The sequence below is a fragment of the Labeo rohita genome, chromosome 6, assembly GCF_022985175.1.
Source record: "Labeo rohita strain BAU-BD-2019 chromosome 6, IGBB_LRoh.1.0, whole genome shotgun sequence".
Classification (NCBI taxonomy): Eukaryota; Metazoa; Chordata; class Actinopteri; order Cypriniformes; family Cyprinidae; genus Labeo; species Labeo rohita.
The window spans coordinates 33,680,684-33,696,511 of NC_066874.1; the positions used below are offsets into that span (position 1 = coordinate 33,680,684).

General features: G+C 31.8%; 1 protein-coding gene across 2 annotated transcripts in view; it reads right to left on the reverse strand.

The window, feature by feature from the left end:
- The window catches only part of LOC127166769 (cadherin-22), a 237,436-nt gene that overhangs the window by 17,218 nt on the left and 204,390 nt on the right, over positions 1–15,828 (reverse strand). For both annotated transcript variants that reach the window (XM_051112311.1, XM_051112312.1), the window contains exon 10: positions 7,791–7,908. In XM_051112311.1, coding sequence (XP_050968268.1) covers positions 7,791–7,908 — 118 coding nt within the window. The remainder of the gene's footprint in view (positions 1–7,790; positions 7,909–15,828) is intronic.

Consider the following 15,828-nt stretch of genomic DNA (forward strand, 5'->3'; position numbering starts at 1 on the left):
AACTAATAGTATTTCAAAGATACTTAACAAAATAAAAATAAAATACATTTTGCATTATTTATTATATTTTTTTAATAATATAAAATATTATTTTAAAAATATATTTTAAAAAATAGCAATAACAGATAACAAATCAGCGATAACAGCAATTACAATTTGTATTAATATTTACTAATACTGTATCAGTTTAATATTAGTATTAAAAAGTTACTATTAACTTGACATAAGAAATTTAATTAATTTTTTTTGCATACTATAATAACAGATCTTGTGTTGAAAATGAAGACGGTATTGTTTGTTTGTTTTTGGTTAGTGGATGACATTAATAATTCATGTGACCAGTGTGACCTTCAAACATCCACTAAAAATCCACTAAAAATCACAGCATCTGATTCAAACACACTGAGACCTCAGCGATGAGAGAGAAAAGATCCTGCAGCATTTGAGACACTTGATCTGTTGAATCACATTTACACATTTAGACGAGTCCAAACGCTTGTTTCCAGGCATCTGCATTTGCCAGATGGAAACATATTGTAATGTTTCTGTATCACAGCATCGGTCGACTGGGGCCAGAACAGTCAAACTCCTTTGAATATGAAATATGGAAAAAGAAAAATGAAATCAAAGCAGAAACTTAGGGCCGATGCCAAAAACATCCCAAACAAACTGAGTAACAATGAACAATGCCCTGGGCCTGCGCTATACGTTCTGCTGTGACTAAAAACACGCCAACAGGCGACCGGGGAGCAAACGGACACGGAAAACGTTCACGGAAAGACAAATCAAAACAGCCTCGTGCGACTGACTGGCTCCAGACGAGCCGTCCAAAACCAACAGCCAAAAGATGTTTTGTTTGGAGTCGTCAATCAAATTCCCAGCGTGCCAAAGCGCTCTCTGTTTCTGTCCCTCTCTGGAAAGACTCTATTCGAAGCACAAAGTAAGAGATGAATTTAATATTACAGCAAGAGGACAGCTGAATCAATAGCACAGATAGTTAAAAAGTCTGACGTCCCGAAAAAGCCGCGTTCGTCCTCGTGTGTCGGATCACAGAGGGAGAAGGTAACGCGGCGCTGCGGCGCTCAACTGAGAAAAATGACAGATTCAATCTGACAGGTTGACAAATGTGTCCATGAAAACAGAAGTATGGGGGATACGGGACGTGGGAGGATACAAAGTGTGCTCTTTTGAGTGCGCTTGAGAGGGGAATAGCAGGGGAAACCGGCGTAGGCGGCGTTTTAGGAGAGTTTCTGGGTGAATCACAACAACAACTGTCAAGAACACGTCCAGGTCATTTTTCATCCCAATATCAAATGAGGAACACAGGAAATTATATTCAGCAAATAGAAAATGAAACCTGTTTTGGGATCATCAAAGGTGAAGTGTGTGAGACTAGTGGCAACAAACAGAACAGCAAAAATAATGAATGTTTTCAAACTATTTTCAAAAGTTCCCCTCAACTTTTGCAGATATGTTTGGTGCAGACTATGGTTTTCATTTTTTTGAAAATTAAGCACAAATATATTTTTTATTTTGTTAATTAAAGGGGTCATCGGATGCCTATTTTCCACAAATGTATATGGTTGCGATGATTTAAATTTCTCAATGACAGTGTAAAAACACCCTACCTTGTCAAAATCAGCTCTTTTCATAGCAACCCATTTTGTTGCATGTCTCTTTCAATGCTAATGAGCTCTGCTCACCCCGCCCCTCTGTTCTGTGGGGTGATGAGCTGTAATGTTTACTTTAGCCGCATTTAGCCGCAAAACTTGCCAACTAGCACATTATTACGAAAGGCGATTTGCAAAGATACATAAAAAACCCTTACTCACTTCTTCTATAGGTGAAGCTAGATCAGTGTTGCCAAGTCCATGGTTTTCCTGCGGAATTGGGCTACTTTACTTCACGATCCCAATAACGTAACATTTAGCCCAGGGAAACCGCACCAAAAAAACACGTATTTTACCCCGGAACACGATTTTTTAAGGGGGACCCCCCTCAAAACGCGAATGGCCTACTTTTGGGCTAGTTTTGAGTAGCAATTGGATGGGTTTTGTTGTGAAAACCTGGCAACTCTGAGCTGGATCAAAAATAATTTGTGTGAACAGATGCATTTAGGTAGATTGGGAGGCGAATTTTGTGAATTTTGCATCCGATGACCCCTTTAAGTATCTTTGAGATACTATATGAATTTAGTTTTTATTTTTATATGATTTTTTATATTTATTTCTTTGATATATAATTTTATTTTTACAGGTTTAAGTACGCCAAGTACTGTATGCCAAGTAGCAAACATTTGGTTTTGGTTTTATTTATATATTATACGTTTTGTTTATTTATTTATATATATTTTATTTATTATTAATTAAATGTTTTTATATATTTCAATAAATTTCTATATATTCTTTTTCACAAAAATGCATGCATATATATGTGCAAATACTAGCCTATGCAAATATTAAATGATATATTAGATATATTGTGTGTGTGTGTGTGTGTGTCTGTGTTAATGCAATTAATTCTGCAATGCAATATGCAATTGTTCACCGCGATTTGCATATTGCACATACTTTTTTTAGGGCTGTCAAATGATAAATCGCGATTATTCGCATACAAAATACAAGTTTGAGTTTGCCTAATACATGTATGTGTACTGTGTATAATTATTATGTATATATAAATACACACACATTAATGTATATATGTTATATAGAGAAATATATTATGTACAAAATATTTTTATTTATATATAATATAAATTATATAAAAATTATAATAAATACATATACTTGTAAATATTTCTTAAATATATACATGAATGTGTTTGTATTTAAATGTACATAATAATTACACACAGTATATTAGGCAAACTCAAACTTTTATTTTGTATGCGATTAATCGTGATTAATCCTTTGACAGACCTAATTTATTAATTTATTTATTTACTTTTTTTTTTACTTTTTTACTGTACCACTGTTCGTTCTTGGTTTTCTCCTCCATTCATATATTTAACATCTTTTAGCCATTATTACACTTTTTGTCTGTTTTCATAAGATTTTGGCATGAAATTTGACCTGTACATTCATGATATTCACTCGTTTAATGTTTACATCAGTGTTGCCAGGTCCACAATTTTCCTGCTGAATTGGGCTACTTTAACTCTTTCATTGCCAGCGTATTTGAAAAAAGTTGACAGTCACCACCAGTTTTTTTGATGATTTTCACAAAAATGTCATGCCCCCAGAAAATTTTGTGTTTGGCAGGGAAAGAGTTAACACTGTTACTGCAGGTTGTACCCCAGTAACATAATATTTATGTTATACAAAATAATGTGTATTTTACCTCCTGGAATGTGATTTTTTATTGGGGACCCCCCTCAAAATGCAGTTGGGCTACTTTTGGGCTAGTTCTGAGTAGTAATTGGGTGGGTTTTGTTGTGAAAACTTGGCAACCCTGGAACACATCATTGCTCACTTTTTGTTTCCACAGTGTTTTAGTTATCATTTCTACCAGCTCTAGTTGATCCAGTCTGTGCGTGACAGAGTGCGTGCGTGCGTGTGTGTGCGCATGTGGTGTTTGCGTATGTGTGTCTCTGCTCAAGCGTGCATGTATGTGTTTGTGTGTGTGTTTGTGTGGCCCTCGGCCGTCCTCACGTGCTCAGCTGACATTTGCCTGGCTCTCCACAGCTGACATTTCCATCCTGTCAGATCAGTCTGGATTTGCCCATGCGTCACATCAACTTACACACATCTCTAAAGAGCCCGGCAATAACACAATCCCACTCGGCCTGACGGGACACAACAAAAATAAGACTGACAAAGCAAAACAGAAATAAAAAATATACACTGAAGGGAAAAAGCCTGCTTATTTGCAGATGGATTCGCATAAATAATGCCAGCAGACACCTTCCTGGATGGCATATATATAAATCTGATATGGCCACATTATTAACATTGTTTCTTAAGTAAAACCCACAGCTTCCCTATTGGTAGAGACTCTCTCTCTCTCTCTCTTTCAATAATTCTTTAAAATACATTTTAGGTAATTAAAATGAATTTTAATGTAACTATCTGATTTTATACCACATATATATAATGGTATATTGATTATATACCATTAAATGTTTGGCTGTTTTGTTAATTATTGACTACTAAATAAGTTAATTACTGATTACTGATAATATATATTTAGGTCATTGAGGATTTTTGACAGGCCAATTTTAGAACACAAACAATATTATCTGTTGTAACTGTTCAAAAATTTTGTGTACACATAAATTTGTTGTGTACACATAAATTCATATTAAAATGTAAAATTAAGTGATTTTAGTGTTTTTTCAGCTTGATGAATTTGCCATAACCTTTTAAAAAATGTCATGTGGTGCAACCATGATTTATATTGAAATTAATTCATTTTAACAACATGCTTAACATTTTTTAAAATGTTCTAAGTAATTAAAGTGTTTAGGAACAAAGTATGTGCATTTATTTTGAGTTTTTGTAAATAATGATCTCATATTTTTTGTTTTATAATTTCAGAGTTGCTTTGTAGTTGTAGTTAGCAGACTTATGTTTAAGTCTTATATTAAGACTTATATTAAGCATGCTATAGCAGTGATTCATACTTCAACCACAGAAATATTTTTTTTTTTATTTTAATACAATTTTTCCTATTATTGGTCACCCCACATGACAAGTGGTCGCTCCAAATGACGCAAAGGCCTTGTATCATTAAAAATCTATTTAAAAAGACATGTGTTAACTGTAGGCATTTCTTTAGCCCCAGTTATTTCTGAACTTTGCCTGATCTTGGCTGCTCAATTGATCCTTCACCGGGAGTTTGATTAACAGGTGATCTGCCCAATCATAACACCAAATACACCGTTTTGTCCGACAAACAAACCAGACAGGAGAGTAGATTAAAAAATAATAAATTATTAATAAATGCATGATTATATGAATCTATTATATGCTCTAAATTAATTTTTTGAATTTTTTCTCATATTGTACAAAGATTAAACATAAACGTCTAAAATGACCCGATTTGCATATAAATCTCTTCCAAATTCTACTAAAATAAAGTATTTTATTTATATAAACCATCAATTGAATACAAAAGCCCAATAACTGCCAATCTGGGACATATATCTATAATGGAAAACACTCTGCAGTGGTCGCACCACATGAGATTTTCATAAAATGGAAATCATCGGACAAAATTTGTTTGTATATCATGATATCAAGAAAATATAAATACAAATGCTTTGCAATTTAATACAGGATTATAAAACACTTTGGATGTCATGCCAAATAGTACAGATAATGAATCAGTATGAATTTAGGGTGATTTCAAAGACGTTTTCAAAACAACAATCATGGCCGAACGGTTGCACCACATGATATTTTGACACTATGAATAACAGAAAAAATGAAAATAAATAATCGTTTGTGAAAAGTTAAAGTGGGTCCACACATAGGAGAGGGACCTTATACAGTACATATGGCATCTTTTTAATGCATTAAACCTATTTTTTACTGAAGAAAATGCAATCAGACTGAAAATGTAGGCGTCACGTCATTGACACACAATTTTAATTTATCAATTTGATTTTTTTTTTTTATTATTTTGTCAATAAAAACACAGTTAATGTTTTTTTTTTTTGCTTGTTTGTTTTACCATATTTAATTTTGTACCATATTTTTTTTATGTGCAATGTAATTAGTTTTTACTGTGTTTATCTGTTAACCATTTATAAACTGTTGATATAGACTAAAAGCCATAAAACTCCAATTATGCGTCTTTAAATAATCATTCTTAAACTCAAAATAAACCAAGCAAAAATTCATACAAGAATTCCCAGTACATAACAGAAAACCCATGCATATGAATTGGACAGAAATATTAAATACCCCTCATTCTCTGTTTCCGAACACAAACACCAGATGCTGCAACAGAAGGTGATGTCATAAAAGTGACAGCGCGGCCTACCTCTCGGGAGCGTTCATGAAAGATTGCATTTGTCAAGTCAGACTTAGACTAAAAGGCTTTTTTCTGCTCATTTTGGTCTTTTCGGCAGAGCAGATAAACTTGGCTCGTACTTCTATGACACCTCAAGCGGGTCAGAGACAGCCGAGCGGCCCGTCGAGGGAGTGTCATTCACCGAAACCGCCTGGAGGAACTCTATCCATCTGATTATCCTGAGCAGAAGGAAGATAAGGTGTCCACTTGGGGAAGTTCGCTCAAAAATAGTGTAAGAACACTTTGTAGAAACGATCTCTGGTCCGATGATTTTTTGAAGTTCTTTCTAACTGCACAAACAGACCTGACGTGTCTATTTCGCCTGAAGATGGACAGGCGCTCCAGACGTGTCCGACACGAGAGGATTAAGGGAAAGACTTTTCCACATGTATCAATTCCTCCCTAAAACTGAGATTTATTATAATTCTTTTGAAAATAAGAAATTAATACTTTTATTCAGAAAGGATACATTATACAATAAAGTGACAATAAAGACATTTATAATGTTACAAAAAATATGTATTTCAAATAAATGCTTTTTTTTTTTTCTATTCATTAAAGAATTCTGAAGAAAGTTCCCACAAAAAAATGAATTAGCAAAAACATTTTAATATTGATAATAATGAAGCCTCAGTAATAATTAAGCAGCAAATCAGCATATTGCAATGATTTCTGGAGGATCATGTGACACTGAAGAGTGGAGTAATGATGCTGAAAATTCAGCTTTGATCACAGGAATAAATTGAATTTTACCATAAATCCAATAGAATAAACATTAAATAGAAACAGAAAACATGTATTTTAAATTGTAATAATATTTCACAATATTACAGTTTTTACTGTATTTTTAATCAAATAAATGCAGTCTTTGTGAGCAAAAGAGTCTTACCAACATCGAACTTTTAAACTGAAGTGTATAAGTATACAAAACTTGTTGCAGCATACAGAAGCATTACAGTGAATAAAAAGTCCAACTGATGACAAATTCAAAGGCACTTTTAGCCAAAAATGGCCAACAATGGGGCTTTTTTTAAAAAAAATAAAAAATAATAATAATAATTTTATTCACCAAGGATGCACTAAACTCATCAAAAGTGACTAAAAAAAGTTTCTCATTCAATAAATGCTGCTCTTTGGAACTTTCTGTTAATCAAAAAATCCCGAAAAAAAAAAAAAAAAAAAAAAAAAAATATATATATATATATATATATTTTTTTTTTTTTTTTGTATATATATATATATATATATATATATATATATATATATATATATATATATATATATATATATATATATATATATATATATATATATATATATATATATGTATATATATATGTATATATATATATATTTCTCAGAGTTTCGACAAAAATACGAAGCTGCACAACTGTTTTTAACATTGATAATAATAAAAAAAATGTTTCTTGAGCAGTAAATTAGCATATTAGAATGATTTCTGAAGTATCATGTGACACTGAAGACTGGAGTAATGATGCTGAAAATTCAGCTTTGATCAAAGAAATAAACTGAATTTTTAAAATCCACATAGCAAATATTTATTTTAAATTATAATAATATTTCCCATTTTTACAGTTTTTACTGTATTTTTGATCTAATAAATGCAGTCTTGGTGAGCAGATGAGACTTCTTTCCAAAACATTAAAAACGTCCAAACTTTTGAGTATTCTAGTAAATGCAGTATTTGCACATGTAAAAGAAAACTGTCCAGTGCATTGAAAATGTATAATAAAAAAGGTAAAATCTCTCACCCTTGATGTCCCATAGTGTAAAATGACGGTTATTGGAGGCCTCGGGTGCCAGCGTGAAATAGAAACGATGTCCGGACTGCGGTTCGTCTCTGTCCACCACACTGATGGTGTGAATGAGCTGGAGACGGAGACAGAAAGAAAGAGAAAGTTTCGAGATTTTAATAAAACCTCAGTCAACCAGAAAACAACTGAAAAAAAATAAATAAATAAATAAATCACACTGAAGGAACTTCAGCCAGACTGCATGACTAGTCATATTTACTAGTCGACTATTCAGCCAGAAAAGTAGCCGACAAGTCAATATTTACTTTATGTAAATGACTCACTTCTGGCAAGTTGAACAGCGTGTGAGTCTAGAGAATGTGGCTGACAAACGAAAGCGTGCATATCTGCGTTTCCAGGTTCATGCAGCTGCTGTTGTCACAAATGGTGCAAACACAAGTTTCACTCGCTACAGTTCCTGTCGGCCTCTGGCCAACATTTGATAAGTTTTAGAGCACTTTTGCAATGATTCTGGCTTGTATATGACTTTCTAAATGCTCTCAGATCATCTCAGATGTGTGCAGCTCCATTTATAACATGCTGTGTGAATTCAAAACACTCTTGAGTTCACAGGACTTTCACTTTTGGGTAATTCAGACGGTTCCAAATATATCTGGGCATTACAGGTTACTGTACATAGCAGCTGTGCACACTAAACTAAAACTTTTCATTACTTGAATTAAAATGAGCATTAACTGAAAAATCTAAATCAAATAAATTAAATCAAATAATTTAATTTAATAATTAATTAAAATAAAATAAAATAAAATAAAATAACAATAAAAAAACTTAAACTTGCCAAGGCATCATTTCTCATTCTCATTCATCAAATATGTAATACAACCAAAACTAAATAAACTAAAACTTAATCAGTACACACACACAAACACACAATAAAAATAAATAGCTTTACAAATAGATTTATTATTTTAATATTTATTAATATTAATCTAAAATTAAATAGAAAACTGAAAATATTACAATAAATAAAATAAAAAATAATAAAAATGTTAACCAACACTATTATATATATATATTTGCATATCAACAGTTTTTAAACAGTGTTTTCAGCATTTTTACTTATTTTCCTTGATTAATAATCTTCATTACTATTCATTTCTACACATACTAACTCCTTTTTTAACAGTAAAGTTATACTTTAACATTAGCTAATGCAATATGAACTAACAATACATATTCATAAATTATAAACATGACCAATTTATTTTTAAATGCTCATTATTACTGTTGTTTACAATAGCTAATGCTTTTCACCATTGCATTTAAAAGTTTCACCTGCTGCATATGCTTTTGCACAGGTTAGATATTGCAAATTTTACAAAAGTGAATAGACTGCACAGTGAAGCAAGAGCATTTTGCATTCAGAAAGCACATTACAAATGACTGTCCAAAAAACACACACTTTTTGTCATATTATGCTAAACCTACATCGAGCTCTCTCGTCCTGTTAGGCTTTCGTATTACAGTTTGTGTGATAAATCAGAAGCGCGAGGCGGAGAAGTTGTTGTGGCAGTGAGAGTGGGTGTACTTGTGAGCGGCATCGGGCCCAGTCACTACATTAGCCGGATTGTGAGACAACAGATGGAAGCGTTTAGGAGGGCGGGAGGAACAGAGGAGCGGCGGAGAGGGAGTGGGCGGCACTTCAGACAATCCCGCGAAAATTCCCATGTTCTCTCGTTGCTCATTTCTCATTACACGGTCATCAAAAGCCTCGCACGGCGTTTATGTCAATTTTTTGGGGAGGTGATAGAAAATCCAAGTGCAATTAGAGGAGAGAGGGAAAAAAAACTAAAACTAAATTAAAATTCTTTTTGCAAAGTCTTTCCTGCGCCCTAAAGTCAGCGAGGAGCACTCATGCTTGCTCGGATAGGAAAATGAAAAGGAAAGACGTGCACATACCGGGAAAGTGAAAGCAAGGACAAATGCTTGTAAGGCAGAGCCGTATACTCAAAGGAGACCCCACACTAACACTGATGTTTCCCCTTCAAAATGATTAAAGCTGGAGTTTCCAAGAGAGGCAAAGTGCTTGTGTTTAAGGCTCAGTCCTCCAGGACGCGCTCGGTTTGACGGAATCTGCTTTGACTCCATCGTGCGCCGCTCCCGCGAGGAGAAACCCTACATTTGCCTGAGCTTTTAAAGAAATAGTTTGCATTCTGTTCACATCGTCTCGGTTCAAACCTGTATGCTGTTATTATTTCTGCAACACTTCTTCATGCATGGCTGCTGAGCTTCAAGACGGACAAAAAATTAAAAAATGCCTCATGCACTATATCCCATGTCGTCTGAAGTGATACGATAGATTGTCATTTTTTAAATACATTTTTTTAACTTTATTCATCACTTATCTTTATTGAGATTTATGTTTTGTTGTTATGTTTTTACTTTAATTTTTTTACATTGACAATCTTAGAGAGTGGCTGAAATGTGATTTATAGCTTTTTAAACAACGATAATAAAGATGTATTCTATTCTATTCTATTCTATTCTATTCTATTCTATTCTACTGTTACAGCATGGAAACCATGACATTTGGCATTACTATTTAATATTTTTTTTATTTAATAATATTTTATTTATCTTTATTGAGATTTATGTCTTGTTATTATGTTTTTTTTTCTTTAACTTCCAATCAAAAAGAGCTCATAAAGTGTCCTAATGTTAATAAAGTTCTATTCTATTCTATTCTATTCTATTCTATTGTTAAAACATGAAAACCGTGACATTTGTCAGTACTATATTACATTTACATTTATGCATTTGGCAAATGCCTTTATCAAAAGTGACATACACTGCATTCAAGTTATAAACCAATATTTAAAAAAAAAAATACAAAATTATATATCAATATAAAAAATGATCATCAATATAATTAAATATAAAATAAACTATGAAAACATAATAAATGCTTTTTCCCAATATTTTATTTATCTTTATTGAGATTTATGTCTTGTTATTATGTTTTTTTTTCTTTAATTTCCAATCAAAAAGAGCTCCTAAAGTGTCCTAAAGTTAAGTTAATAAAGTTCTGTTCTATTCTCTGTTCTATTCTATTCTATTCTATTCTATTCTATTCTATTCTATTCTATTTTATTCTATTCTACTGTTACAGCATGGAAACCATGACATTTGTCATGACTATATTACATTTACATTTATGCATTTGGCAAATATGACTTCACTATGGTAATCTTTACTGAGATTTCTGTCTTGCTGTTATGGTTTATTTTATTTTATTTTATTTTATTTTATTTTATTTTATTTTATTTTATTTTATTTTATTTTATTTTATTTTATTTTATTTTATTTTATTTTATTTTATTCTACTGCTGGAATAGCATATATTACATTCACATTACATTTATGCATTTGGTAAATGTCTTTATCAAAAGTGAGGTACACTGCCTTCAATATTTATTTATTTTATGTAAACTTAAAAATAAATAAATAAATAAATAAATAACTGATTGCTTGATACAATTATAAATAAATAGACGTAAATATGTAAACGCATATACATGCAAACAAGCAAAAAAAAGTATATATGTAAATGTATATATACATCTCTCCAAAAATGATCTTTTGCGATCCTGAAAAACACCAGCAGACATGAGGGCAAGTAAATAATGACCAAATTTTAATCTGTTTGTGAACTATTCCTGAACTACAGAGAAAATAATAAAAGTCTGGTTTAATGACACACATTTGTCCTAAAGTTTGTTCCACTGCAGTAGCACTTTTTATGCATCCTGTGCACAGTATGTTTCTGCCCTGAGGTGCTGATGTAAGAGTCTAATGTAAGAGCTGGACTGCACATCTCATTCTGGTTTAAAGCCCACAGACTGTCATTCACGCTCACATGGAAACATATTCTGGCACAGAAAGAGAGCGCGGTGTTAACATTCATTCATGTACGCTCAGTATTGTTAGTGCAGTCTGTGAGCGGCAGGCTTGACAATCTTCACTAGGGTGACTTAAGGTAAAGTTAGGGTAAAGAAGCCTCTCTTTTTGTCAGTCCTTGATGCTAAACCTTCTGCATTTTTAATGTTTGTTAAAAAAAAAAGACTTTCTTAGAGTGTAAATTAGCACTGACCAGCATAGACTTTCATGCAAACTTAATTTGACCTTTTCTAAATAATTAACCAGGTAACAAACGAGGCCCAGAACTCCGGAAAATGCTGGAGTAAAACCGCAGGTGTTGGATCCTCAAAACATATTTCTCATAAGTCGAGCAGCACTTGCAGCTGATAATGTTTCTGCTTGATTACATCCACAGCAGCACTAAACTAAACACTAACCTGTGCTTCCCATCGGCCTCATTATTCGCAGCGCTCCACTTCTGTCTGCGGCTGATAATGCGACGCCGGACGCCTTTAAGAGCCTTTAATCAACGCGCACAAACTCCTGTGACTCTCTTCACATTGTCTGGAGTGTTACACAACCAGAAAATCTCCAGCTGCACGACAGAGGACGGGGAAAACGGGACACATGTTATATTTTTAAGATGTGTGTTTATTGGTCCCCTCTCAGCTTGAAAGGGAAGTTTTGTGGGACTCCCGCTGAGCGCCTGCTTTCAGACATCCTTCATCACCGCGTCGCTTTAGCGCTCGTCCACGAAATGCTACCCGCTACTTTGTGAAGTTGGGAATTGGGAAACGGTACTTATTGATTTTCTTTAAAAATGCTTCAATCAAATTATTTTCATGATGTTTTGGATCTGTTAACGCTTCTTGAACCATGTTCCTTTATTGATTCACCACTACAGAACAAATGACTCCTATGAACTGGTTCTTTTCTAAGAATCAGACAAAAGAGGATATTTATACTTAGTCAATTAATGCATCGTTTTGTCTAATTGGCTAGACATCTGATCATGAAAAGACCCCGTTTAAACATCTTCCAAGATGCATTCAAGACAGGAAAACTATCCATTTATATTTAGTGATGTTATTGTTGATGTGAAGTAAAACTATTAAAAATAATTAAAATAAATATAAAAAAAAAAAAAAACTTAGAAATGTTGCCAAGGCGAGTAACTGTAAAAAAATAAGTTTAAGTGTTAAATTTACTAAAACTAAAACTGATATAAAAATAAAATAAAGTTAAATATATAGATATGGTAAATAACTTTAATACAATACATTTAAGTTGAAGTTCTAAAATTACTACAACTAAAAATGTAATAAAAATATTAAAAACAATTAAAAACAGCTATTAAAAAACAAACAACATATAATAATAAAAATGACAAAATTACATATAAATGTTATAAAACTACAATTCAATTTAAAATAAAAAAGGTAATTTAAAATATTATTAACTACTATAATAGTTATATTACACTAAAACTACTTAAAATTAATAGTTAATTGAAATTAATATGTTAATTGAAATAAAGCTTATATATATATATTACACACACACAAAAAAAAAACTTACATTAAAAAAACCTTAAAAATGTTGCATTGGCAAATAACTACAAATAGCGCTTAAACGTGTTAAACAACAACAACATTAAAACATTAAAAAACAAACAAAAAAAAACAACATATAATAATAATGACAAAACTCACATAAAACTGGACTAAAATTAAAATTAAAATATAAAGCTAATTCTAAATATTATTAAATACTATAATACTTATATTAGACTAAAACTATTTAAAATAATTTATGTTAATTGAAATAAAGCTATATACACACACACACACACACACATACATATATATATATATATATATATATATATATATTTTTTTTTTTTTTTTTACACACAAAAATTATTTAAAGTTCTAAAGTTTGAAATTACTAAAACTAAAAATTAAATATAAAAAAATATAACAAACTATTAAAAAACAGCTAATGAAAAATGTTAATTGAAATAAAGCTAAAAAACATATATAAATATTACACACACAAAAAAATTATGTAAAAAAATTCCTTAGAAATGTTGCCTTGGTAAATAACTATAAAAAAAATATTCAAGTTGAAGTTCTAAAATTACTAAAACAAAAAAAAAATATATTAAAAACTATTAAAAACAAGCTATTGAAAAAATAACATATAATAATAAAAATGACAAAATCAAAGTGGACTAAAACTAAAACTGAATTTAAATTATAAAGTGAATTGCTATAATACATATATTAAATTAAAACTATTGAAAATAATTTATGTTAATTGAAATAAAGCTAAATACACAACACACACACACACACACACACAAAAGCTTAGAAATGTTACCTTGGTAAATAACTGTAATAAAATAAATTTCAGTTGAAGTTCTAAAATTAATAAAACTCAAATTGAAATAAAAATATTACAAACCATACAATTAAAATTAAATGTAAGATATAAAGCTAATTCAACATATTAATAAATACTATAACAAAACAAAAATAATACTGTGTATATGACCATATTTAGATGCTCAAATGGGACATGCATGACCTGACTGATCACAACACAACTGTAAATAACCCACAGATTTACAAATTGGTTTCGTAAGATGAGTGTAATGAATCACGCACTGATTCCTTCATCATAATTTTAAAAAGAATCATTAATTGATTCGAAAACATAGGACAGGACTCTATGTGACAAGTGGATAAGAAATTAGAAGGACGCTGAAAAACAAAATTCCATCATGAAAGATGAAAATGTTAATATAAGTGCATTGATTAATTGTTCACAATCAAATCAAAAACATGTTTTAAAATATTAAAAAGGGTCAATTCTTTATGTTGGCTTTAAGGAACCAGAGCTGTTAATTGGAACGATTCACATCCTTTCTCTTTTGTGACCCTCATTTGTTTAATGAGCTGTTGTTTGGATGGTAAAAAAAAGAATGAAGTAAACAAGGTTAAATGAGAACAAAAACTATAGGAAAAAGAATAAATGAACGCTGTTTCCTTAACAAACGTTAATTGCGATGCCAAAGACAGAAACAACAAAAGGTCATCTGAAAAAGTTCCCAATTCGAGGGTGAAACTAATGCCTGAGGGGCTTCTGGAGGGAAAAGGATCAGGATGGAAAAACACCGAGACAAACAGGGACTTCTGAGAAAGTAAGACAGAGAAAAATAATGCGAAGGAGAGAAAGATTGTGAGAGGGAAGCAGTGTGTGGGAGTTTATTGAGTGGCAAACACAGCTCCCTCAAGCAAAATCATCTAATTAGATTTCCATCCAACAGCCCCCTCATGACCCTTTAAGCTGCGCGAGGCTCGGAAAGTGAGAAGCCAAGAGTCTCCCAAAAGTCTTGCGCATTCTCCAGAGCCTTCCAAGACCAAAGGTCCTCTCCGAAAGTCTTCCTCCTGCACGCAGAGGAGGAGGAGGACGCTGACCTCCGAGACGGATGGGAAAGTTCAAGGAAAAAGAGTTTTCATTTGGGTGAACGCTTCCTACCAGCGATGAGGACAGGAACTAACTGTAATTAGTTAGCGGAGGTGATAATTAAACTGGGCATTGAAAACCTAGAAATATCTGTGTGATTTTCAGTTAGTGAAAGTCAAAGAAATTAATAAAATATTCAATGACTGATAAGCAATCACATAGTAAATAAAGAACTGATTTCAAATTGGCTCTTCGTGACTGAAATCATTGTAAAATAATTTAATCACTGATGATTGCATGGAAATCACAGATCACAAAAACACACATCTTTACACAGTAATGTTGGGAAATCTCAATAATAAACAATAAACTCAATGAACTCATTAAAAAATAAATAAATTGAGTCGCGTTACATAAATCATAGTGCCAAAGATCAATTAAGTAATTCATTAATACATATTTTTTCAAAAGATTGGTATAATAACCATGCAATAATAATTTCATAAAAGTGGCATTTACAATTATTTATTCTGTGTAAAATAATATTTAAATTATTTAAAATTCTTTATTTAAAGTCCTGTAATCACAAATAATTTCATGGAAAATCACTGATCAGAAAGCGGGATCCCTGTTAAACACACTTGTG